The 26,689-nt window shown below is 39.9% G+C and overlaps 3 protein-coding genes across 4 annotated transcripts; all 3 read right to left on the reverse strand.

Moving 5' to 3' along the window:
- Positions 1-16: 16 nt before the first annotated feature.
- On the reverse strand, positions 17-3,906 carry psmb3 (proteasome 20S subunit beta 3). The gene is made up of 6 exons (XM_026169753.1): positions 3,764-3,906; positions 2,362-2,546; positions 1,628-1,735; positions 1,225-1,402; positions 888-982; positions 17-214 (listed from the first exon to the last, which is right to left on the reverse strand). The coding sequence occupies exons 1-6, from the start codon at positions 3,764-3,766 to the stop codon at positions 166-168; spliced, it is 618 nt and encodes a 205-aa protein (XP_026025538.1). The 5' UTR covers positions 3,767-3,906; the 3' UTR covers positions 17-165.
- A 2,150-nt stretch (positions 3,907-6,056) lies between these two features.
- Positions 6,057-9,758, reverse strand: cwc25 (CWC25 spliceosome associated protein). Of its 2 annotated transcripts, none has more exons than XM_026169756.1 (9): positions 9,587-9,758; positions 8,928-9,100; positions 8,595-8,831; positions 8,434-8,503; positions 8,154-8,302; positions 7,964-8,036; positions 7,060-7,268; positions 6,622-6,789; positions 6,057-6,513 (listed from the first exon to the last, which is right to left on the reverse strand). In XM_026169756.1, exons 1-9 carry the CDS (start codon positions 9,602-9,604, stop codon positions 6,402-6,404), a joined length of 1,209 nt encoding a protein of 402 aa, XP_026025541.1. In that variant the 5' UTR covers positions 9,605-9,758; the 3' UTR covers positions 6,057-6,401. The 2 variants fall into 2 exon arrangements, with proteins under 2 accessions (XP_026025541.1, XP_026025539.1); XM_026169754.1 differs by having other exon boundaries at positions 8,142-8,302.
- A 5,827-nt stretch (positions 9,759-15,585) lies between these two features.
- On the reverse strand, positions 15,586-24,527 carry sp6 (Sp6 transcription factor). Its single transcript, XM_026169217.1, has 2 exons — positions 24,304-24,527; positions 15,586-17,228 (listed from the first exon to the last, which is right to left on the reverse strand). Exon 2 carries the CDS (start codon positions 17,106-17,108, stop codon positions 16,188-16,190), a length of 921 nt encoding a protein of 306 aa, XP_026025002.1. The 5' UTR covers positions 17,109-17,228; positions 24,304-24,527; the 3' UTR covers positions 15,586-16,187.
- Positions 24,528-26,689: the final 2,162 nt, after the last annotated feature.

Genomic DNA, 26,689 nt, shown 5'->3' on the forward strand with positions numbered 1-26,689 from the left:
AACTTTAAACAAGATCCTCCAACAATGACATCGGTCGTGTTTATTGTTTAAACCTAAGTTCATTTATTGAACAGTGCGAATGAGGAAAGAGACACAATACAAGGATTTCTTATTATTTTTGTACAAAATATCTGAGTTAATGACGTATGAAGAGAAGAAGGAGCTCTAGTCCATCCTGGCCTTCAGGGTTCGTGTGGTGATCTTGTCTTTCTCACTGCCAGACAAAAGAAAACAGCTGTCAATCACTGCAGACTCCACCCAGCAGCTCTGCGCTGTGCTCAGCCCCAAAATACATACTTTGTTATGTTCGTCATGTGGACTGACTTGTATGCACATAACTGCTGATTGGGTAACACTTCTACAGATTCATCTAACCTTTTCCTACTTCTGGACCTCATTGACCAACAACCCTCTGTCAGTCATCTTGTCTTGAGCTGAACTAAACAGACTGAGCTGTCAGGGAGGGGTGAAAACACTGCTGTAAACCAACGGTGTGATTTATAGCAAAAAATAAATTGATCTTTGTAGCAAAAATTAGTGCAAACATGTCATTTTTTCATAATTGCTGGAAGTCTAAATCATATTGAGATTTAAACTTCTGGTCATTTAGACAATTACCAAAACACAAAGGAGAGGGAAAAAAGTTAAAGCCACGCAGGAAAGGTGAAGAAATAAATGAGGAGTATTAAGAGGGGAGACTGAGGTCTGTCTCTTGGTTGCTTAGTTACAGACAAAGAACAAGCAGCATAGAAATGATGGATCTTGTGGATGTGTACCACCACTATAAGATTAATTCTTCTCGGACCCCTCATTCAGGGAAAGCCCCACCTGTTACACCAGCCATGGCTGAAAGACAGTGTGGATGCAAACCTGCACGCCATACTTACATGACATGTACGACGACTCCCATGCCAGAAACTGCATCTCGATCAACTGCATTCAGCATTGCCTGGGAGATGGTCTCAAACAGATCATCCGGCTCCTGCACGACCAGAACAAAATTCAAATCAACACTCATTAGAGTTTCAACACCTCAGAAGAATTACTGCGTCTTTAATCACCATGTTGCGTTTAAATTCCTTGGATGTTGAACAGTGTAAGTTAAAACTACAGATATTTAAATTTAAAAAGAAAGAAAAGGTAAGCTCACTAACAATCCTGCAGACTTATCTGAACACAAATAAACTAAACCCAAGTACAGGTGGTTTCAGGTTTAATACTGACCATATCCGGCTCCCACAAAGATTCACACATGCCGTACATCTGCTCCGAGCAGGTGCCGCTCACAACAAAGTCCTCTGTCACCATGGGGCAGCCAATCAAATCCAAGGAGCAGATGAAGGGTTCAAAGGTTTTAGGATCTAATCCGGCGATCACAGGCTCGATGTAGTAAGGCCCAAACCTAATGAGAGAATCAGACATGAAGAAGTGTCCAGCATTCCCACATTCGCATTAAAGTACTGACTGGACCGAGCTCAGACTCCAGGAGTACGTCGTCCAATAGATTGTTGTGCAAGTATAAACACAGAACATCACTGAGGTGACCTTTTGAGTTCATTGTTCAAACAAACTGGCAGAAACAAAAGACAAATTAGTATTCATGCTTTCGGCAGTTCAGTGTACTCACCTCCTTTCATACAGCAGGTTGGACACCATGCTCATGAAGGTTTTGGGTTTGATCTGGCGACCCTCCTTCAGCTCATACAGGTTGAGTCTGAATTTCAGCCTCTGGGCTCTGCAAAAAGGGATGGATGACAAGAAATCATTCGACCACTGATCTGTCCTGATTCAGCATCAGAAATTAGTTCAGTAAAGTCTGTTACTACCATCTTCTGCTATCAAACACGAAGACTGTGGTAATTAAATTTGGGTGGTTTCACACTCAATGTTTAGTCTGGTTAAACTGGACCCTGGTTAATTTTTCTCCCATTGACATGACTTTGTAGTTATTCCCAGGTACAGGCTGAGACAGCAGGAACAAACCCTTTAGGAAGAGCTGCTGCCAAACTGTTAAGATGTGATCATAAAATACATCAGCAGCAGGCTGAGAGATGATCCAGCTGTGCCAAATATCACATATATTTAACATCATTCAAAAAAAAAAAAAAAAGGTCTCTGAAGTGAGGGTGTCTCATTTAGTTAAGACTCCTTGTGTGCAGGTGGATGAGAATAAAACATGAGGAAAGGACACAGAAAAATCACTTTTTACCCTTGTATTTAATTTCTTTCAACATATTTTGCTTCACTTCAAACTTTAAGAAACTGAGCTGAAAGTTCGCAAACCAATGAGCTGATTCCGAGCAGAGCAAATAAAATACAGGCATAAAAAAGACATTTTGAGAGGACGAGATTCCCACTCACACTGTCTGAACATCTGTCGCCAAACCAGCCAGCCCGATGTACAGCCTGTCTCCCATGGGGAAGATCTTCTGGAAGTCTGTCGTGACCATCTGGGCCTGAATGCCAAACCTCCGGTCTGCTGCGATCGCCACACAGTTCTTCCCCCGCATGGCCATGACAGCCCCGCCATTATATGACATAATAGACTGGGAGAGGAGAAGAGGATGGAGGACAAAAATGGATCAATCACCTGATCAACCAAATCTATAAAAGGGTCACATCACCTCAAATGACTGGGGTCATCAGATTTGCCTGAAGATTTTTTGGTCCAAAGTTTGGATGAACATGAATATCTGAAAAACTACTAAAGATAAAAGTCTCATACTTTCACTGTCTCCTCTTACCATAAAACTGAATCAGGGGAATGTACATGCTTAAAAACTGGGTATCAAAAATGACAAACATGTATACAGCATGTATAACAAATCAATTTCTGTGTTTTAGTTAGAATACCACCAAAAAAAAAAGTCCTGGATTTTGTTCTATTAGGATTAGACCATCTACTGACATCTACTGATATTGTTTTTGTGGTATAACTTGTCATATTCGTATTTTCTCCCTTTCTGTGTCTAAAAAGTATCTAAATGTATTCTGTTTTTTCTGTAGAAATAATAGTCTTGACTTGGCTACAGTGGAAAAATAGCGTTTATTTAATACATTATAAAATCAAAAGCAAAACGTATACTGACTAAGCAGAAATTTTTAACACCAAAAAGTGTAACTCTCACAAGAGCTACCATCTTACCACATAAACAGTAAGAAAGTGTGTGAAATATTGCATGTATACATTTGTCAATTCATGAGGTTTTCTAGTGGAGAACAGCGCTCCTGAGATGCAGGTTGCTGATGCTTGCTTCTGACAGTAGCTTTAGAAAATCCAGTTTTAACTGTTTTCATCGCTTTAAATTTTAATCTGTCAGTGTCTGTTTAATCTTACAGTGTCTAGTGAGCTTTGGCTGAGACTAAACACGCTCACTAGCGTTGAAAAACGAAATACACTAAAACCAAAGCCAAAAAAGTGAGTTAAAAAAAAACAATCCTGCACAAAAATCAATGCTAGCTCAAGAGTAGCAGAAGCTAAGCTTTTAGCTTCCAGGTTTTCTCTAGTTTTATTCTCCAGAATCGAGAGCTAAATTATTCATTAGGACATTATCAGTAATTAAATAATGATTTACTGTAAAACTAACTTCGCATTTTCCTCAGAATTAATTCAGATGTTACCGGTAGGTAACTTTAGTGACCATGCTAAAGATGTCTGATGCTACCGTTGTTAGCTCAAGTCTCTGTTAGCCTACAAACTCAGTTTAATATAATTTTTATCCAACCAGCCGCGCGGATGTTAACTTATTTTTAATGTTCTTACCATTGTGAAGGCGCTGGTTTAGATTCCTAACTGCTAAAACGGACAAACTCTGCTGCTTCCCAGCTTTGTGAATGATTGCCGTTAGCTTCCGACAGTGACTACACGATTTAGAAACACGAGATCACACTAACTATCTACATACGTAACGGAAGCCTTCAGATATGATTGGCTGACATCCTCAGCGATGTGCAACTGTGATTGGGTGAGAAATGCAGCGTGACCAAAGCGTGCATAGTTTGGTAGAGGCACGTTAAAGCGAAATTGAAACACAGCGGAGCGGTAAGGTAGTTTAAAACTGTGCTGTCACTCCCCTGTAAACACAACAGGTTAAAATAAGGCTTAGGCAGTTAGACATACAGTTTAACCCAGAGCTAAAAATGTCGTGAACTAAAGATTACACTTTATTTGATCATGAACGAGAAAAAAAAAAGAATCCACTGTAATTACACGTGTACAATCACTTCATGTGACACAGCCACCATATAATAGAGAGAGGTCAGCTAATCTTTTTTTTATTATTATTTTGCCATACAATAACACTTTTGCTGCTCATCATACGCCACATAACCTGCAGAACAATTTATTCCAGCTGAGGATAGTTGCCATAAGGTGAAAGCAAACACATGGCCTTACTGGAGATTTATGCTTCAGTCTATGCTGCAAACTACAGCATAACCTGACTTTCCAGGAAATCTAACTACACCTTTGGCGGTCGCAGCCCACAATGAATAAGAATGGCACCAATAATGATTTCATATAAGGACTCACAAATGTCAGCAAATTCCTGGAGGGAAATTCTGAAATACCAGAATGGAGAGGAGGTAAAAAGAAGTGGAAAAGCTTGAGGGACAAATATGTTTGCTCCTGAGAAAACGCTGATCACACAGGGATCCAAGATGGGAAAAAGTCCCAGGATTTTATTTGTATCTGCCGTGGCTGGCACTGTATATAAGACACAAGGATATGACCACACAGTAATTAAAACATAATGCAGCAGCAAAAGCATGAATGCTGGCAACATCAATGGCCTCTACAAAGATTCCTCACAGAAGTCAAAAGTTGGGTTTTTGATTTGGCTCCTGGGACTTGAATTAGTGGAGGGGAGAACAGGTAAAGCTGTATGTGTTAAACTCTTAGGAGCTTGGAAAGAAAAGCATCTGGACTTCTTTTATTGAAGATGTTTCACCTCTCATCCAAGAAGCTTCTCCAGTTCTAAGAGCGATTGGTAGAGAGCCTCAGATTTTAAGCCCTATGCGAGTGTCCCCAAGAGGGTCATGGACTTCCTATTGATCCTCTACCTAATCATACAAGCCAAGACCCACTGGTGTGGGTCAAAATCAGCCAAGTTTTCAGGTGAACCCATTGTGAAACCTAGCCCGCCCTATCATGTGATTTCCTGAGGTCAAATGGCCCAGGATGTTTGTGGGCATTACGGCTTCCAGGAAGGGATCTCAAAACTGGATTATAGGTGGCAGGCAGTTGGTGCCGTAAGCCACTGCCTCTGTTCAAAGATGGCCATTCACAGTGGACATAGATGGCTTCTTTCACTCCTCTTTCAAACCATCTGTCCTTTCCTCCAAAATGTGAACATTGGCTTCCTCGAAAGAGTGACCTTTGTCCTTTAGATGCAGATGGACAGCCGAGTCTTGTCCCATTGAGGTGGCTCTTCTATGTTGTGCCATGCATTTATGAAGTGGCCGTTTGGTCTCTCCAACATAGAGGTCTGAGCATTCCTCGCTGCTGTACAGCAAACACTATGTTGTTAATTTTGTCTTTGGGATGAACCCATTTTTGTCTGAGTGTGTGGCTGGGTCTGTGTTAAACAGCAACTTTCAGAAAAGAAAAATGATGCAAGTACTGCTGCTGTGTCTGCTGAGCTTCACGGAGTGCTCTTGATGCTGTTGGTCCACTAATGCAATTGTGACAACCTTTATGGTTTGCAGTGAGATACAGAACTTTGGTTTTGGGGAACTGTTAACATTTTCTTGGTTAGTTTGCATGAATTAGCTGGTCTGTGTGATGTGCTTATACAGCTCATTGACTAAGCTAGTTAACTATTATATAGTTACATAACTGCTTTATTTTGATTTCAAATGAGCTTTACCATGCTAATATATTTATTTTGTCACATTTTATTCTCTTTCCACTCTCTTTATTTGATCTGTTTGATGTTAACTTTCAGGTGCTAAGTAAAGGAATTTCCCCACTTCAGGGTATACAAAGTATATTTTCTCTTAAATAACAGTCTACGATCAGTGACAAGTGGCATTTAAAAAAGAATGAATAATACAAATCCAGAAATGTAGTTTTTATACCATTTGTTACTCACAGTACCAAACGAATATTACAAAAGCATTTTAGATAAGAGGTCCTATCAATATGTAAAAACAAAAACAGTAAATTGCACAAACTTACTTTAACCTTATAAACAGTTATTTGATTTGAAGAAAGTAGCTAAAACACATGAAGTAACAACAGGCCTTTTGTACTGTACATATGAATACTATGACATCTGCTTTTCAAATTAAAAGCCTGTGTTTGAATTCCTGACAGGCTCGCAGCTCACCTGCCCCAGTCAAAAAATGGTGTGTGGCAGTCTTTTTAGTCAGTTCATTGACTGTAATGTGATTTTTTGTCTTTATCGTTTCATGAAGTTTTCCAGGGAGGCTGGCGTCCTCTGAATGGAGTGGATATTTCTCTTCACTCTGTCCTCTAAGGAGGAGCTCGCGGCACTCTCCAGCTTCATGTTGCTGCAAGATGACAAAGGTCAGTTACTGAAACTTAAAATGCACAAACACACACAAATAACTGATCTGATTATCAGACTTGTGTCCACAAACATCACACTCTGAACTTACTGGATGAAGCCAGCGTGGCGGTCATGCTTGGCGTTTTGTTCCCTCTGCTTCTCCTGCTCGTCCTGCCTCTTATAGCGCTTCACATTATTCTCCCTGTCTTCCTCCCGCTGCTTGGCTTGGTCCATCATCTCACGCCTCTTTCGCTCCATCTCCTCTGCAGAGAGCTTCCTACATCAGACAGAACAACATGGAAAATTAACCAGTTCAGCGTGGGTGGTGATAAAGATGAGATTTTATGTAACATGTTACAATTTAAGCAGCTCATCTGCTCATCTTAACACACACGTATCACAGTTACAACATTGATAATATTTACAAGTGCTTGCAAAAAAAAAAAAAAAAAAAAAAGAGCAGATCAAAGCAGTTATTGCAATATTTAATCAGTTATCATACAAATACGTTCACAAACATACTTTTTGGAGATGTGTACACTCTTACTTGGGCACGTGGTTCCTCTGTCTCTGGTAGCGGTCCTTCTGTGGGCTGGGAGCTCTAGGTTCCTGCTTCTTTTCACTCCGATGTGAGGAGGATGAAGAGTAGGAGCGGCTGTCCTTGTAATTCCTGTGAGGTGATCGGGATCGGCTCCTCTCACGCCGCCCTGAGTGACCGGAGGAGGTCGAGGTCTGTTGATATCTGTCTGTTGGGAGCTGAGGGAAAAGACCAATAATCAGCAACACATTTCAGGAGGGTCTCCCCTTACAGTGGATTGGGCCAGAAACCCCCAAGAAAAAGAAAAGCTGCATGCTGCTTTTAAAAAACAAAACAAAGAAACAACAAAAACCCAACAACACTTGCAAAGAAACTTTAGCTCCCTGGTCACCGGGAGTCCCTTATTTCTACTTGTTGAAGGCTTTCAACTTCTACTCTCGTGCTGTGTGTGCAGCTTACACAGAGAACTGTGGGTCAGAATGGCAGAATGTGAACACACTCATGCATGCATATTAAAGTTTTCCAGGCATGCTGAAGAAGGTTAATATTTTGTGGATATTTATAAGCATATTTACTAAAAACACTTTAAAGATGAAGCGATTGGTTTTGCCAGTGCACATCTGATTAATCACTTCCACACCAGTTACAACCCACTCATGATGCAGAGAGTTTCCCTTAATTTGGAACTAATGAAGCAAAGCATGACTCTACCCTTTAAACTGATGAGCTTTGCTGTTTAGTTATGGAACCTTTACTTTTCACAAATACAAGCTTGAACTTAAGACACTCCGCAGACTTTCCCTTTAGAGGCTCTAGGACTGTTTCCCACACAGTGGATGTCTCAGAGATCAGATGCTGAAAATGCAGGATAAGTCATGTGCATGTGTGTGATCACAGTAGCTGTGGTACAGACCTGTAGACCATAGCCTGGATGATGATGATGAGAATGAGATTTGGTGTCTGAGGAGTTGTCTCGTGGGTGTGACCTGAAAAACGAATAAAAAATGATATATAAAAAAAGTGGTACTTATGAGCAATTTGCTGGTTTACACAGAAGTCTCATAACATACTGCAATCATTTCTGAAACAACCTCTTTACTAGCCTGTGTTTCTTCTCATCGTCTTCCTCCGAGCTCGAACTTGAACTCCTCTTATGCTTCTTTTCCTTCCTTCTGTCTTTGTCTCCTTTCTTCTCCTTCTTCTCCTTCTTCCTCTTCTTTTTCTTGTCTTTCTTGTCAAGGTTTTGGCGAAGCTATTTAAAAACAACCAAACAAATACAAATATTTACATGATAGAAATCATCAGCCTGTAATAATAATGCTTTTTAGGATGTTATATCTCATTAACCTACACCGATACCAGCTTTTTGGACCTTAACGTTACCATTTCTTTAATTTTCTTCATCTTTACTGGATTAGTCAGGACTTCTCTCTTCTTTGCTTCCTCACGTTTCCTTTACAACACCAACAAAACGCAAACATGATCATCTGCAAATTTAACAATATCTTCAGAACAAATCAAAAGAGAATGGCACGTTCACTCACCTGATTTCAAACAGGGGGTCTTCCCTGATCTTGGCAGCCAAATCGAGGCTGGAGGCAGGGGTGGCGGGGTTAAATATGGACCCAGGCAGGAGGCCTGTCTCAGCTGAGGGACCGCTCTCTGGCTCCTCATACTGGTCAGTGATCTGCTTGTCAATGGGGCGCCCAAGCAGGTACTCATCCCTGGACACCTGACCGGCAGGGCCCTGGTACATCCAGTCCAACCGATCATCTTTTTTTCTGTCACCATCCAATAAAAGTACAGCATATCTCAGACACAACGTTCCTCTTTGAACCATTAACTTATCGTTCCTCATAACACAGGAGATAACTCACTTTAAGACGCCGGTTTCCTCCGCATATTTTGTCATTTCCTCTCGGGCTCGTTCCTCCTTCAGCTGCTTCTGGAGCTCCTCGATCTTTTTACGTTCAGCCTCATGTTTCTGCTCAGCTTTCCAGACACGCTCAATGTTTTTCATAGTCTGGGGGTGCCAGCTCTTTTTCAAGTTCTGGTAGAAAACACGTCAAAACCATCAACGGCTACATCATTGGAAACCACCAGGAGCTCCCTTTTAGTAGACAATAACTAGCCGAAGCCTTTAATATCTATAGTTCTTAATTTTAATTATTTTATTCTACCGCAATGATCCAAATGTTATTTGACAACAAAATCTATAATATTTCATATCTATAAGTACATTCTACACAGAAAAATAAGTAAAATATTTATTAAAGGTTTCTGATATAAAAATGTACTCATATTTATAATCCTCAACTAGTTCAGAATAAGAAGACCGAAATTAAAGGAATTATAGCCGAACTTAACTATGCTTCCTACAGAATTCCAAAAGCTTTTAATTCAAGCCCTAAATGTCTGTGTATGACATGTAAGCAAACATCTATAAATTAACCATTAATTTCAATGGAGTTTGGTATTAGCGTTGTTTCTTCCCCGGCGCATGCGCCCGTAGTAAAAGATTAAGACTCAGACTTACCAGATCGCCGCCTCCCATCTTGAAAAACGTTTCTTTTCAGTCCCAAAGAGAAATGGAAATAGCCAAAACTGACCGTTAGCGACTGAAGGTGAAACCACCAAAGTTTTTCACCAGCTGGAAAATGGAGCTGCCGACGCTTGAGTGTGACGCGTTTTGTGTATATCCTGTTTTTAATATTTCGTCTTCCGGTTTTAGCTCATGGTGCTTTCACTGGTCCTTTAAAAAACTCAGTTAAATAAGGTGCTTTCGGTGGCAAGCATAGACTACATGTGTAAAATCTTTATTAAAATTATATATGTGTGTATTATTATGTTACACATATAGGTTTCTATATTAAAGGCACTATTATACATAGTTATTTTTAAAAGAAAATGAAACCGATATACAGTCTACTGCTGAAACTGACTTAAAATTACAACAATATATTTTGTCCAGCTAAGAAGCCTTTAATGAAGCCATTAAAATCCTGCCATGAGTTCTGCCTGTTTAAATATTTATCTAAGAGCCGTATGTTGTCCCTGAACGCAACACCCTCAGGGGGTTAATTTGGGTCATTTAGACTTTCATCCTTAGATGCGTCTTACCAAGATTTACGGTGTAAAATATGACTAAAACTTCAAAGTAATAAAATCTCCCATCAAAGGTGAGTCATAAGTAATTTTTTTTATATTTTCCAGAAAAACTATTTTTTACCAGTCAAACTGACAGTTCTGAAAGTAACCATTTCCACACAATTAATTATTAAAATATTTTGTTTTTAATCCTTTAGTAGGAAATTTTTATTTTTAAATCAATGTTTGCCTTACAGTTTATTATTTTAGTTTGATTTAAAGAATGTCTCTTTTTTATTACAGACCTTCTGTCAGGTTGTGTGGCCAAACAACTGTTTGTTTGTTTCAAAGCTTAATATTATTTGCATATTGGCCATTTTATTAGTTACACCTTTCTAATATCACTGGACTCCCTTTTTTGCTTTCTCAAATCTTTGTGGTGTAGAATCAACAAGGTGCTTAAAACATTCCTTGGGGATTTTGGTCCATGTTGACATGATAGCATCCCAAGCTGCAGATTTGTCAGCTGCACATGATGAGAATCTCCTGTTCTACCACATCCCAAAGGTGCTCTATAGGACTGAGATCTGATGACTGTGGAGGTCATTTGATTACAGTAAACTCAATGTCATGTTCAAATATTTTGTGTCAAGGTGTGATATACCCCACGAAGCAGTCGCCAGAAAATGGGTACACTGTGGATGGACAAACCATCTATGTCAGGGTGGAACAGAATGAATGATCAAATATATTTTCAGATACAATCCCCTTCATGAGTAAAGTCATCTGGAGAAGAAATCAAATAAATAATTGTTGTGAAAAACCTATCTTTAAAAATGGTCCATTGTGAAAAAGAAATTAAGACTCGTAAGCAAGATGATTGCACATCGTTCTCACTTTCCTTCCTCCAAATTAGAGGCGGGGTTTAGAAGGTGGCAAGAAAGGGACTTCTAATGTTGGGTCAGCTATTTGAGGCAGACGAGCTGATGTCTTCTGAACAGCTTCAGCTCAAACATGCAGCACATGATTTTTCAGAGGTATTTATAGCTGAGAGCCTATATGTACAGAAACACAAAGAACGGGACAAGCTATGTGCCACACCACCAAGTATGGAGCAATTCTTTATGTTAACAATCAAATGAGCTATTAGATCAATACGTTGGGCACCAGATGGATTAAAAAGCAACAATTGGATATTCCTACTGAAAGTTGTTTTATTCATTGCTAAGAAGATGATCACAGTAACCTGGCTGAGGCCACAGTCCTCAATGGTGGTTCAATAGAAGGAGAGGGTGAAGGAGGTTTACAAATTTACTTTCATTACAATGAACCTCGGTACTTCCTCTTTAATTCCTCTGATTTTTACTCCCACCACCACCTTTCTTATCCCTAATTGATAGATATATGATCCATACTGTTAGATCTCAGAGTGTTTTTATGACCCCTGGCGGATGTTATTATTTATGTTTGGTTAGTCCTTATTTCTCTCATTTCATGTAGTTATGGAGCAAATATGGAGCATAAGAATGCCAGAAATTGTGGGCTGATTTTCAGAAAGAAAGAAAGAAAGATGTAATTGCACCGACACTAGAAGTTAAAAAACTAAAAGGATAAACATGGTGAGGAACAATACTCAGGTAGGCCGTGGCATTTAAACAATGCTCAGTCGGTACTAGGGGTCGAAGATGTGCCAATAAAATATCCCCCACAACACCCCCAGAAGCCCAAACCATTGACACAAAGCAGGTGGATTCATGCTTCATGATGTTTACACAAAATAATGACTCTACTACCTGAGACTCATAACACCAGGTAAAGTTTTTCCGATCTGTTATGGTCCAACTTTGCAGAGGCTGTGAGTTGTGGTCTCAGTTTCCTTATCTTAGTTGACAAAAGTGGCACTCAGTGTGGTCTTCTGCTACTGGGTTCAACATGTATGCTCAGGGATACTTCCCGGCATACCTTGGTTGCAAAGCTTGAATTAATACTGCCTTCCTATTGGCTCGAAGCTGTCTGGCCATTCCTCTCTGACCTCTGGAATAAACAAGGAATTTTCACCCGGACAACTGCGCTCACTGGATATTTTCTCTATTCTTTATGAACCCAGAGATGGTTGTGTGTGAAATCCCAGTGGATCAGCAGTTTGTGAAATACTCAGATAAGTCCGTCTGGCACCAACAACCATACCACAATCAAAGTCATTTAAATCCCCTTTCTTCCCCATTCTGATGCTCGGTTTGAACCTCAGTAGGTTGTCGTCACAATGTCTACATGTCTAAATGCACTGAGTTGTTATTGTGTGAATGGCTGATTAGATATTTGCATTAACAAGCAGTGGAACAAGTGAGAGCATTATTATTATTATTATTTGTCTCTTATTAATTGAGTGCAAATTAAAACGAAAAGAAATTCAGAAATTCTGCCTCCTATAAATAAAAGTTAAACATGAACACAGAATATATACATATATCTTTATTTAATAAAGGGCAATAATAGATTAAATACGTTATTACACCAAGATATTTAACTTATTAAAAGTTTTTGAACTTATTTTATTACAGTCTCCACAACTACTACATTTACTACAGTAACCAATTCAAAATGTTGTCCATAAAAGGAAAGAACTCAGAAATTATTACTATTATTATTATTAATAATAATAATAGTCAATACACAATAATTGACTAATGTTTAAGCATTGTCTTTCATTTGTTATTTTCTATACATTAATACAGCAACTGTGAGCCTCCAGTAATTCAAGCTCTCTAATATATAAAAATCTGCCTAACGTCTATGACGGTTTACATACATCCTAAAAGTGTTTTACACTGTAAAGCTGCTCGCACTGCTTGCTACACAACTACCAATCATACAATATCGATTATGAAAACTACCCAAAACAAGTAACCAAAGCTCTTCCTGCTGCTGGTCTGCTGGCGCAGCCTTTTTCTCCATGTCAACGCTGCAGAAAAAAGGAGTCGAACGGTGCTCGTGTTTCAACAACGTGTTCTGGTAAATGATGTGTCTCTGAAAATGAAAACAAAACTGCAGCAGCTCTTATTGAAATGGAAATGGGGGCAGGAAACATTTGGAAGAACTATATGAAGCCACTCAATGAGGGAGATTCAAGTATGAGGACACCTTCTGTGTTAAAGGTGCAAAAGTGAACCGGAGGGCTTTCACGTTCAAGCCGGCAGACAGTAATCATGAGTCAGTGTGAACCTGGGTCCACACGATCCACTATTTCCACCCTTCCTGTGCAACATATTCTAGTGTAGGCCGCTTGTGTTTTGAGAGATGTTGCACTGCATTGGTTGCTCCTCATTTGCAATAAGCTGAGGTCTAGAACACTTTTTTCTTTAATATAAAACAAAGGCACACAAGTTCTCAAATAAGCAACCTTGTCGGTCCAGTTTGGAACAGAAAGCCCATGAGAGGTGTGTCATTGTGTGTTTGTAGCACCTTTATTGAGAAGGTGAGCAGTTATCAACCATCTACCGTAACACTGCCTAACAGCACACTCATCAAGTGTCAAATGCTGGAATGTGGCGCCAGCCCTTCCGAAAACTCGCTGGGACACATAAGACGTCATGGCCCTCTGATTAAGCCGGTCTGTGTTTAACCACACTGACCCGCTGTGGTTCAGTGTGAACAAGCAAAGGCGTCATAACGACGGGGGTGTCACCTGACAGCCTCAAGGTGGAATATCTGTGTGAAAAACAATAGGGGGAGCCTCCAGAGCTGAAACACAAAGCCAACATGGAAAAGGCAAAAATGCAGTACCTCTAATGTCCACCTGAGGGACTCCAAAAGTGTTTTTTTTTCTCTCTTTTCATAAAAAAAATTTGTTTATAGAACTCATCTACTTGTTTAATTAAGTTAATGGTGCAGCTGTGTTGACTGACACGTGAGCTTTACAGTTTGCTGATAACTTAGCACTCCGCCCTTTTATCCATACACGGTTACTTCTAGCTAAAAAACAAACAAACAAAAAAACGAAAACAAAACAAAAAACAACATGGTGCTAATTTCACCTTAAAAATGAGTGCAAAACCATTACTTTATCACGGTGGCAAAGTCCATCTTTATGCTTTTAAAAAATGTTTGTTTTTTTGTTTTTTTTTAAAGATTTTCTTTTGTGTTATTTTAATTTTGGCCACTTGGGGGTAGCAGGAAAACCAGTAAATGCTGGTGTATTTTAAAGCTGTATTTGATTTTTAGAATTATACCCTATATTTGTAAAAGTATTGAGCTGCACGTCTTAACCTTTTTCAGTTGCATTGGCACAGCTGTATAACATCAAGCACCACGACAGGCAGGCTGCTTTTACAGACACTGAAAAAAACTCTGAACGCTCCAGTGAGTCCGTAACTCCAAACATCCTTTGGCATTAACGTCAGCACAAAAACTGTACATCGGGAGCTTCGTGGCACGAGTTTACTCCTGCAGATGCAATGTGTAGGTGGCCCAGTACTTTTATCCATATAGTGTATTTTTTGTCCCTTGAATATTGTGAGTTTAATATTGACTCCCTTTTATTAAAATAAAATAAAATAAAGTTTTGTAGTTTTATGTTTTGCAGCGAGTTGCTCACTCTCTCTGTTTAGAGGCAGCAGTGAGCTGGAAGCATGATTCATGGGTGAAGCTGAAACAACAGTAAAGGTGAGAGCAGATAAATCAAAACAATGACCTAAAAGATGCTAAAACATAGAGTACAGATGAGATGAATGAGTGGTGACTCATCAAGTGAGCTCTTTCACATTACACATTTGAGCCATTGTTACAAAAGCTGCAGTTAAATGCAGCTTTAAACGGCGGGACTGCATCGGGCTCCGGATTAACCTCTTAGCAGTCGTCGTCAGTGACCCATTTAATGTTGGGGCCACGGTTTGGTTGTGTTTTAGCCACAACTCATAAAAAAGTAAGAACATCAGCTCTATCCGTAACCTTAAATGGCAGATGTAGCAGAAGGAGTATTTCTCTGTGCAAGCCTGTCGTGTTGACAGGGCTGATCTGTGGAGTTGTGTTTGTCTTGCTGCCAGATGTAACTTCTCTCATCGGCGTGTCTCGACAGAAACCGGGCTTCATTTCACCAGCCGGCATTTCCCGTCCGCCTGCCATTCAGCCTCCGTCCTTGTGAGTTTTTCACATCACTGTAGTAGTTTTTTTCTTTGTTGCGCTCCCAGTGGAACACCTCTTCACATTCTCCTACTGTGTGTTAATAAGTGCCACTATGGCAGTGACATAAACACAGTATTTTCGGTAAACACTAGCCATTGTAGTGCATAATTTTCTATATTATATTATATTATATTATATTATATTATATTATATTATATTATATTATATTATATTATATTATATTATATTATATTATATTATATTATATTATATTATATTATCACCAGCCTTGTTTTGGCCATAGTACAACATTAAAGTTGTATTTCCTTTGAATTACAGACCATTTTAATTATTGTCACACTCTTTGGTCTTCTGCACTTTCACCCATTCAAATGGCTGCTAACCTACATCTTCTTCCAGTACAGTAGGCTACACACACATGTGGTAACAGTCTGAACATAAGGAAAATATCAATATTACTGTCTGCTTTCCTTGAAACTGTTAAACTTAATGCTCTTTTCTTCCAGTTACACATTTGATCTGATTGTAAACAAGTTACCCAACCACCTTCTCATGAACTCAGGTCAGTCTCTTGGGCTACTGGTGGCTGTAGCGCTAGCAGCAATCGAAGTCCAGCAACAAGCTGCAGCTTCAGCTCCGTCGCCTCCTTCGCCACCTTTCACCTTTAGTAGTCACAGACGAAAGGTTTACACACAAGATCAATAGGATTCCTGCTTTTCAGCGTGCCGTGGCATCACGGTTTATCACATTTGTGTGATAAATTCACAGGATCACACATACATATTTTTTGTTCCATCCAGTGTTCATCAGTGAAAGAGTGTTCATACCTTCCTTCTACTCTCTAATCTATCGTGAAACTATGACACCTCTGTGAGGTGATGGCAACCCTTTAACTGAACGCGGCGCAGCTAGCCTGACTGCCCCGTCACGCTGGAGACGGAGGCGTCTGTCTCACACTTCAGCTTCAGTGGAGGATCTGTGCTGTCAGACACGTTTGCGGACGACTGGGGAGGTGTCGATGCATCAAAGCTCTTATCCCCCCTCCCATCTCCATTTAGCCTGTCCTCCCCTTGTCCTGGCGGGGACTCATGGGTGCGCATGTGCTTGGCCAGGTGGTCGTTGCGCATGAACACTCTGGGACATAATGCGCAGCTGAACTTCTTGGCTCCAGTGTGCGTCTGTAGGTGTCGCTGCAGTTCATCAGAGCGCGTGAACCTCTTGCCACAGAACAGCCAGTTGCAGACGAACGGCCGGTCTCCGCTGTGCCAGCGCAGGTGAGCCTTCAGATGGGAGGTCTTGGCGTAGGCTTTGCCACAGCCGGGGATGTGGCAATTGTGCATATGCTTCCTCCTGCTGTCGTCAGTGCTCTGGCCCATCTGCTCAGCGTGGACGCAATTAGGGCAGCGGCACACAGCCTGGCTGCCGCCTCTGGAAGAAGAGCGGCGCTGGGGCTTGGGGCGAGCTGACACAGACGTCTCCTGAGGTTCCTCCATTGAGAAGGTTTCTTGCTGCAGCATTTCAGGGGCCAGTGGCTCCATCTTGAAGCCGTCCTGGGGGAAGAGATGGGATGGTTGCGAGGGTGGAGCGTGCTGAGCCGGGGGTAGGGTGCACAGCTGTGGGTCAGAGCCATAGGGCCCCAGAGAAGGCTGCAAACCCATGGAGCCGCCTGGATTCACTGAAGGCAGGCCCACACCTTGACCCGTCTGTAGGTCTATCCAACTGCCTGCTTGGACGTCTCTGTGAAGGTCCCACCAGGAAGCGATGTTCATGTCGTCTGAGCTGCCACTAGGTGGTGCTGTCCGTAACCAGGGCTCGTATGGGTGGGCCATGTGAGCAGCTCGTGCAGGTGCAAATCTGTGGATGAGGTCACCTGCTCAAAGTGTTGTTCAGTGTCTTTTGGGTTACGCTGAGATGATTACCACATGACAGGATGGTGACGCATTAAAAACCTGCAGAAAGAAAGAGAAGACTGTTATGGAAGTACTAACGAGACCAAGTTTATTTTTCAGGAGACACAAACGAGAAGTCTAAAATATGGAGACATTTATTATTGAAATGCTTGACAGGAATGAGCATTTCTCATTCCTATCAAGCATTTCTATACTAAATATCTTTATGAGTTTTCTTTTAGCCTTCTAAAGAAAATTGAAAGCACTATTAAAAGCAGCCTGGCTGCTTTTGACGCCCTTCAGAGAGGAAAAAAACAACCTGTGTCAAACAGATAGAAAACACGTCATTGTGATGCAGCAGGCTCCACCGAGTCTGACCTTTTCAGGCCGTTCCCAAAAGAGTGAGACCTGACTAAACATAGGGTTTGACTCCAAAAAAGCTGGGAGAGGATTCAACTTCTGCTGTTTTAACGTTCTAACAATAACAAAAAGGTCAAACGTAAAACTTGTTGAGCAACGAGGATACAATTGTTCTTCCTTCACACAATTCTAATCAATCTGTCCAAAAATTCCTGGATCTGGATTTGAAAAAAGACTCCATATGTTAATCACTTTCAAATCAGGTCAAAAGCCCCACCTCTGTTAAAAAATAAACCAATCCAAAAACCTTTTCTGCTCGGACAGGAAGCACAAAATTAAGATTTATTTTAAGTCTATTTCTAAAAAAGTTTGAGACATGAAGTCTGTAAAACTGTGTCTTAAGGATGACGTTAGGATAACGTAAAAGCAGACAGGTCCAGAGCTAAATTACCAGGACACGCTCAGACCTTTACCTGGATGCCCAACCAGGAAAAATGTAATGAAACGTACTGGTTGACTGGTTGACCAGATGGTGGTGGGAACCCAGCAGAACAAAGAGGGTAATGAGAAATTAAAACTTCATCAATAAACTCAGGCGCTTGAAAAAGTAAAGCCTTGTAAGTCATGAGCAGAATTTTAAAATGGACTGAAAATTAAATTAGCAACCAGTGCAAGGAGGCCAAAACCAGGTAATGTAAGAAGAGCGTGTGGTTTTTATCAGAAGTCAGGCTGCAGAGTTTTGCAGTCTAAAGCTGAGCTAAACTTAACAGCTCAACAGCTCGCTAAGGAGGAAATAAAAGCAAGAGTAACTTCTTCTGTAACATTTCTTTGACCTTCAGAATATTCCCGAGTTGTTGGAAACCATTTTTCTGTTTGTCATATTGTGTGTATGTGTGTTTCTGAACCTCTGAAGAGCTGACGTTCAGGCCTAAATCCGCCTGTCTACAACATTTAAATAACCAACCCTAAGCACACCCCCTTCGTCGCCATGGATACTGCAGTTCTCACGCTGCATGGCCGTGGAGACGGAGGAGAGGGGGGAGCCGGACGTGTCCAGGCAGAGGCCTGCTACGTGCATCCGCTGCCAGGTACTTCCCATGGAGGACGGTCAAAGACAAGTACAAAGAAAACAACATCATCGGCCTGCACTGAGGCAGCGCTGGGGGGAGGATAATGATGGTTAGATGGGGGGAGGGACGAGAGCGGAGGGGGGTGTTGACAGGAGAGCAGTTTGGTAAAGGAAGAAGTTCCAGGGAGGTATGGCTGCAGGCCAAGGTCTATTTGTACGTCTCTGAGGTTTTGGAGATGAAACCTGGCAGACAGGAGAACCAGTTTTTTTTATGAATCACACATGATTTACAACAACAGCTCTCCAGGCGAGACCCGTGAAGCGCCCTGCCCCTTACACACCGGAGGCAGAAAGCATCAACAGTTACAGACTGACGACATTCATGAGCCTGAGAATGGGAGTCGACGACAAAATGAGAACAATTACTTTACGTCCATAATCACAGGCACACGCGCTGAAATAGCATCCTGCGCCCAACACGCTCCAGGAATGCAAACCGCAGCAGCGTCAGTGGGATGGGCTCAGATTTCCAGGTGACACAAAGCTTGTTAAAGGTGGACAAGTCTGTGGAAGCTTTGACAAGAAGCTACCAGCCTGTGAGGTTTGTCCTTGGCCCAAGATGATCTTGTTGACTTCCACTAACCCCCACCCACCTCAACTCAACCATGAACATCTGTAATTATCTTTACAGCAGGAAACAATAAAGTAGTCTGAAGCTGTAGAGGCTGGTATGGCAGTCTGGAGATCATTTGGTGATATCTGACAGGTTGTGTGAAAACACGAGCTTCATGGACATCCAGTCTGATGCGCAGATCAATTAGCAGCAGGTCGAACTGGCATCAGATGTAGCAAGTAGGTGAAGCTGGGCTTGCCGACAGTGAAGTATCCCCTGAGTTACTCCTCCACATACATTATTCTGTGACTGTGATTTTCTTATTTTGTGATTTTTTTAGCCTTTAAAACAGAGGTGGGGGAACTCCAGGCCTCAAGGGCCAGTGTCCCACAGGTTTTAGACGTGTCCTCGATCCAACACAGCTGATATGATTTAAATGGCTAAATTACCTCCTCAACATGTCTTGGATTTCTCCAGAGGTTTGGTAATGAACTAATCATTAATCATTCAGGTGAGTTGACCCAGGGTGATATCTAAAACCTGCAGGACACCGGCACTTGAGGCCTGGAGTTCCCTACCCCTGCTTTAAAAAGACGTCACTTTACATCTAAATTTGGTTTAAAAGTCATCTTTTCTGGCTCTTACGAAGATCTGAATTTGACCTAATTTCAACCACCGAGGATGCTTCAGTGGTTAGAAGTTGAGTCATACATCATAGTAGATATTTCAGTCACACTTACATGGTATTTTTTAGATGTTACCAAATATTTGTATTCATTATATTTTATGTGAAATCTTTTATATTATTTACTTTTATTTTATTTACTCAGCATTATAGTGGATTTTTTCTGTAGGTACGTCATAACTGCAAACTCTACTGAAACACTAAGCTATAACTTATTTCATAGCCGTAGCTGTAACCTGATGTAGATGTAACTACACTTGCACTGCACTGACACAGCTGTGAATGCTGGTAACAGGCTGCATCGTACGCTTCAAATAGTCCAGAGTAAAGTCTAAATTATTAAGCGTTTAGACACCTGCAAATGAATTTTTTCGACAGGTGGGTTAGGTAGCTGTTCCAGAGTGCAGGTAAAGGTAAAGTGTGATTGAGTCCTTACTTTTCTTTTCTCTTTTCTTTATTTTTATTTATGATTTCTTATTTCTGCACTTTTTAACTCTACTAAAGACTCCGTGTGATTGGTTCAGATTGTGTGTTAGCAGGATTACAAGTTAGTATGACAATTTTCAGCCTGAGTTCAGAGGAATTTGTTTTTGGAGTTGATCTGGATACAAAACCCTATCCAGAACATTTTTTTTAAAGATTCTTTATCATTGCTAAAATTCATTTTATAAATAAACATCCACAAATATATATCAAAAGTGATAAAGAGACACTTTTTCAATGAGCAAAAAAGACCGTTTTAGACCTTTTCCTTTGCTTGTCTTTTCTGCACGTTTTTTGCGTGTGTGGTGCATCCTGAACGTTGGAGCACTACAGTCAAACCATGCATACTACATTTCCTTCTCAAAAGCTCACCCAAAGCCACTCAGAGATGTTTTCTTGTCTCAATGAAATCGTAAAGCAATTAGTTTGGAATTCCCACATGAAACGTCTGTCTTAAAAGGTCCAGCTGATTTAGTTCCTGTCAGCCTGGAGCCAGAGCTACATACTGCTCTGTAATTTTTTGAGAATGTGACATGGCGGCACAGCGGCACAGTCCCTCCACGAAACTGCTCTTACTGACATAAACAAATCAAGCTCTTTGCTAAAGTGCTGGAAGCACTGCAGGCTCCTAAGAGGAACAGCTGGCATGGGGAGGGAGTGAGAGGAGGCCCCCGGGGGAGGATGGTTCAGAGCAATGACAGAGTTCTGGTCATAAAACCTGTCTGACCAAGACTCAGCAGAGCCGCAATTTACGAGCCTGCCACTGAGAAACAAGAGGCAGATTGAAGCAGTGACGAGAAAGACAGAACTCGCTACTGTTAGTCCATCAGCTGGTGATTTTCAAAATTAAATGAGTAAAGCGTGAAAGCGCTTCTCTAATTGTTTCTACTCAGAAAATGTAACTGAGAATCAACAAATCTTGGACGTTTTCATCAGGCCTGGTTTAACTATAAGTCTGTTGTCACATTTAAGAATAAAGTTGTAAAAACAGTAATGTTAGTACTCCAAAAAGACTAGTTTGGGAATGGAGGTCTGAGTGGAGGTCATGTCATGTGTTTCAAACAGTTATAGCGGATATGTGAGAAAAGGATTGCCATGCTTACAAAAGGCATTAAAGCAAACATTAAAAAGTCCTGTAATGATCACAGTCTGACTCCAGACATGTAAAAGATGTGGTGGGCCTTGCAAACTGTCTTCTTCCATAGATTACAGGTCCCCTAGACTGACAGACTATCTTGTTGTTTACACTGTTAGACCAAAAATCTGGAAATTTAAAGTCCATCATCTCATCTCCCACACAGGGATAAAACAGGTAAAATAGCCATTCTGTTTCCACTGTGGGTCAAATAGCATTTAGCCCACAGAAGATGTTAAAACGAACAATTAAAAGTCCAAAGTCTGACTCCAGACCTGTGGAAGATCTGCTGTCCCTTTTAATCTGTTGTCCCATATTATCCGAGATATAGAACAAACAGTTACATCGTCTATACTCCAAAAAGACCAGTTTCAGTGCGAGGGCTTTTAGAGCAGTCTGTTTGAACCTGCATGAGGTGCATTATAAATGGAGAGGAGCTCAGATTTGTGGCAGGAGTCACATCTGTTTTCAGAAGACGGAATAAAATATATGATTCAAACACGTGTCTATCAAAATTAAACGTTTCTAAACTTTGTGCTGTTCAGCTGCAGAACAAAAGTTAAAAACTCTTTTAGGGACAAAAGTTTGACTTCTCCAGTACCCGATGGCATTTACACATCCAGTTTAACAACCATCCGTCTGCTTTCCCATCTCATCAGAGACGTAGAACCACACAGTTAAAACGGTAACGCTGACACTCACAAGGAGTTTGGTTTAACCTGCAAGAAGTGCATGACATGCAGAGTGGAGTGCATGTTTATGGCAGAGAATATATAAATGGCAAACTTCAAAATAAAACATTCTGAACTCTGTAGAGTGACCAGATGTGAGAAAAACATTTGCCATTAGTAGAAAACAATGTTGAAACAAACATTAAAATCTCGTGTAGTGGCCTGAGCAGTGGTCCAGTTTAACTGCAGTCCAGATGTACAACAACATCCTGGCACTCCAGAAAGACAAGCTCAGTGTCAAATGACATTTAGAAGAAGTTTGTTTTAACCTGTTTAAATACATCGTGGGTGGAGAGGAGACCACCTTTGCGCAGGAGTCACGGCTGTTGTCAGAAGGGTGAATAAAAAATGAGCTTCAAACACATTTCTCTCAACACCAGATGTTTTGAACTTTGCAGAGTGGCCGTACGTGAGCGAATGTTCCCCATCAGTACAAATAGATGTGAAAACAATGATGCAGCGACCGTAGTCCGAGACGATTTGCACACCTGGGCGAAGGATCAAGTTGTGCGGTGAGCAAAGCTTGAGATGTGGGGGCTGCTAATCTCTCCCTCTGCACTTTAACTGTGTTATTAATCACAGAGATGCTTTAGATATGAGTGACAGCTTTACACGTGAGACACTGATTCATACTCAGTTGCGTAAAATTAATTTCCTGCAACACTTTTTTTTTGTTGGTACTTTCAATCAAAAATCTGTTTCACAGTGACTCCACCGAGGTTTTAGAATTGGTCGCTCTACTAGAAGCGACAAGGTACTTTATTTTTGGTGATTTTGACAAACTTTATAAAGTGTTTTGTTTCTCAGATCTTCTCAGTCACAAGTTGTCCTTCAGCACAAACTTCTCTTTATACACTTTAAATAATTAGACAAAGAAATTTTAAATCATTTAAAAAGATCAGACCTGTTCTGCTTCTTAGTTAGTGTCCAGCAACATGTAGTCATATACTGTGCAATTACTAATATATTATTCAAGATCACCCCCCCCCCCCTCCCTTTTTTAGGACTTTTAAAAAATGTGTATGATATAAAAGTTTTTACTTTTAACAACAAAAAGTAAAATATGATGCTTTGTTTTACATTAAAATAGTCATAAGTCTATCAAACACTTTAAATTAGCAGCACTTTCATCATTTGCAACAATAAACTGCCAATTACATTCTTCATGACATCAATATCTATGTCAAATAAATCAAATCAACACTTCTGAGTAACACTCTACCTACAGTGAGTTTCAGCTGCTTTAATCAAACAAAGATCTTAATCTGAAGCTCTGATTTCTCAGCACTGTTGGCATTTTCAGAGTAAAACTAATTTAATTAAAAAAAAAAAAACTCTAATCAAGCTTCACGTGGAAAGATATCTTTCATTTTTTAAAAACTTTTTTTATAACTTAATTTCCACTCTTCTATACTTTTTAAAAAAAATTTTTTTTTTTTAAAAATCCCCCAGTTTGGATTGCAGGAAATTAGGGATTTACAGTATCATCATTTATTTAGTTAGGCAATAATTTTCTAATAGGAAAAACAGACTGATGGCACAGAGATTAGACTAAAGTCTGATTTGATTTCCCTCTAATTTATTAAGTGAAACCTTGGTCTTAAATTTAAGGTCAAATACTTTATGCTTTTATTTCATCATCACATTAGTTATTTAATATACAAGACTGGGTCAACTTGTTGTTTTTTTCTTCCTGCAGAAATATTCTGATCTAATTACGGCTGTAAAACAACAATTTAACAATCTCGAATTTCTATTTTCTAACACTGGTGTTTATTGTCCAAAATCTAAATACATAACCTAAAATTAAGTGCCAGTCGCTGGTTAGCCTCTATAACGTGAATTTATCCAGTAAGTAACCTGCGTACGTTACCTAACATGTTGTATTTTGAGACTTTCAATTTATAAATAAAACCCTCCAGTTAACTTGAAGCCTGGAAGACTTTCCATCAGCCTGATGAAGACTTAAAACACTTCATTGTGATTTTTGTATATAACAGACATACGGTACCACACAGGAGGTCGCAGCAGATGTCAGAAAGTTAAAATACAGCCTTACCTGTCTGCCCTACAGAGGTGCTGCCGCTGTGCGTTTCTTCTGGAAGTAAACTCTGTCTCGGCTCTGCTCCGCTGCTCTTGCCCTTGTTGGAAAAATGCGCGCAGAAAAGTAAAATCCTCATCATATTTCATCTGCTTTTCTCCATCGCAGACGGTCCAGGTGAGGCGAAAGGCTGTCAGAGTTTTGGCGCACAGGTAAGCAGCATTCTCAGTTGTGACACAGTCTATGATAGGCTGCGCGTCTTGAGCCCCTCCAGGCTCCGCCCCCTCCTGCCGGTGCTCCGTCTCTGCCCCCCCCACACTCCTCCCTTTGAAGATGTGCTCTCGGCGGCTGGAGGTGAGGAAACGACTCGCTTTAGGAAAACAGGGGATCAGTGGAACAGCCTGTCAGAGCTGCAGTGGTGGGATACAAGTCAATTTACTCATCAGCGTATTAATACATCCTCCAAAACAGTTAAGAGGAAATACTGCAGTTTTTATTCTCTGATTACTTCAGTGGGATTATGCAGCTACAGATCAGTCAGACCACCAAGAGACAGACACATAGAAACATAAACTGGCCCCTGATGAATCAGCTATACACGATAATGTATTATCAATGATGCTCTGATGATATATACTACTATATATATAATATATACTGCTTTTGTGCTCTTTTTTGCATTGACCTTAATGGAGTTTGCAGAAATGTTATGCTTGTGATCAGCTGTTTTCACTTTGTGTTGCTACCCCAGTGTTTAATGTTAAAAGACAAAACTATATTCTTACATTTCGACTTCTTACTCACCTACAGATTTGTTTCTCTAACAGCTGCATTTCCATAATATGAACAATGCAAAAGTATCTGCCACCAAAAATAATATCTTTAAAAAAACAGTAAAGACTGTGAAACAATCTCCACACTGAAAACATTTACTCTTTAAGAACAGTTTTTAATTTGTTTAGGTTTGTTTCATTAGTATGCATGTATAGAAAAACAGAACTAACTAAATAAATCGATTCTTAGTTAATGCTACATATACTCAGTTGTTAAGCCTTGAAAAAATAATTGTAGTGATCTAATTTATTTAGATACAAAAAACGATGCTTGTAAATAAAGTAGATTTATGTATGTCTGCATCTGTACTAAAATGTTATGTGCATTTCCTTCTTAACATTGATGTGTTGTAAGAAATTACACAGAGAAACATATAGAAATGTATATATGGACTAATAAGCTTAGCTCCAGGTCCACTTTATATCGTCTACCAGGTCTTTCATTGCCCTCCTGCAGAAGCTTTGTTCTTCTTTGATAATAATCTGCAAAAGCATTCAAAATTTGCTGACAGTTTGTTACTTGACACAAATATCAAACACATGTACCACAGTTTATCTTAATTGCTTTGATGTCTGAAGTCACAATCTGTTTAAAACAGAACTGGGTTTACTGTCGGACTGCAGCCTTTCAGTCAGACAGATGAGCTCACGAATCCTGTGACTGCAGATACTCGTGACACGTAGGGCAATCACACACAGACTTTTTCTCCTGCATCCAAAATATTTTGAGTCTTTGCTTTTGATTTTCTCTCCAAGGACAATCACATGCATTTTAATAAATTATTTTTAAAAATTAAAGCATAGATTTTTTTTGTGGTTGAAATAAGAAATAAACTAAACACATTTCTGTAAAGTCAGCTTAGACAGACTCTAAAGGAATGGTTTATGTAACCATCCCCTTCCCCAAATGCCCTGTTAGTGCCAGAAAAACACCTTTATTTTAAAATCTTCCTTATAGACTGACTGGTCGTAGTTTTCAAAAAAACATTAAAGCATGAAATCTGTCTTTGTTGTCTTTATTTTTTACAGAAATTAATTCAAATAAATAGATCTGTCCTCCTGAGGTCCAAACCTAAAAACCTCCATTGTTTTTATTTATGTGTTTATATCAAAATATCAAAAAATTATAAATATATTATGATAACAACAGTTAATAAATGATACAGTTAATTAAGAATAATAAATGTGGTTATAATTATTACGTGTAACAAATCAGTATTTTAGTTTTTCTCTGTCAGTTCAACTGGACAAAAAAATTACAACTGGAAGCATGTGTGATGAGTTTTGTAATTAAAAAAACATTGATAACAGCAATAAACTGATAGCAGTTTCTAAACACTGTTAAAATGTTCTTTTACAAAAAAAGAAGATATATTACAACATCAAAATAAAAAAACCCTAAATTATAGAAAAGCAGAAATGATAAAGTGAATAAACAAATAATGAGGAATAAAGAAGTCAAATATAAACAAAAACCTGATACAAGTAAAAATTAAGGCAATAAAAGAATAAAAAGAGATTTTAAAGACAATAAATTTCATCTAATGTTATGATTCACAGTTGGGGAAACA

This window comes from Astatotilapia calliptera, chromosome 6 (genome assembly GCF_900246225.1).
Source record: "Astatotilapia calliptera chromosome 6, fAstCal1.2, whole genome shotgun sequence".
NCBI lineage: Eukaryota > Metazoa > Chordata > Actinopteri > Cichliformes > Cichlidae > Astatotilapia > Astatotilapia calliptera.

Excerpts from the sequence above, each read along its gene's own strand:
- psmb3 (XM_026169753.1), bottom strand. Across the intron at positions 1,736-2,361 it reads GCGACAGATGTTCAGACAGT|AGCCCAGAGGCTGAAATTCA; the intron begins GTGAGTGGGAAT and ends CCCTTTTTGCAG. Across the intron at positions 215-887 it reads GGAGTCGTCGTACATGTCAT|TGAGAAAGACAAGATCACCA; the intron begins GTAAGTATGGCG and ends TTTGTCTGGCAG.
- cwc25 (XM_026169754.1), bottom strand. Across the intron at positions 8,832-8,927 it reads GAGGAAACCGGCGTCTTAAA|AAAAAAAGATGATCGGTTGG; the intron begins GTGAGTTATCTC and ends GGATGGTGACAG. Across the intron at positions 6,790-7,059 it reads CAGAGGAACCACGTGCCCAA|GAAGCTCTCTGCAGAGGAGA; the intron begins GTAAGAGTGTAC and ends TGTCTGATGTAG.
- sp6 (XM_026169217.1), bottom strand. The coding sequence starts at position 17,108 with ATGGCCCACCCATACGAGCCCTGGTTACGGACAGCACCACCTAGTGGC.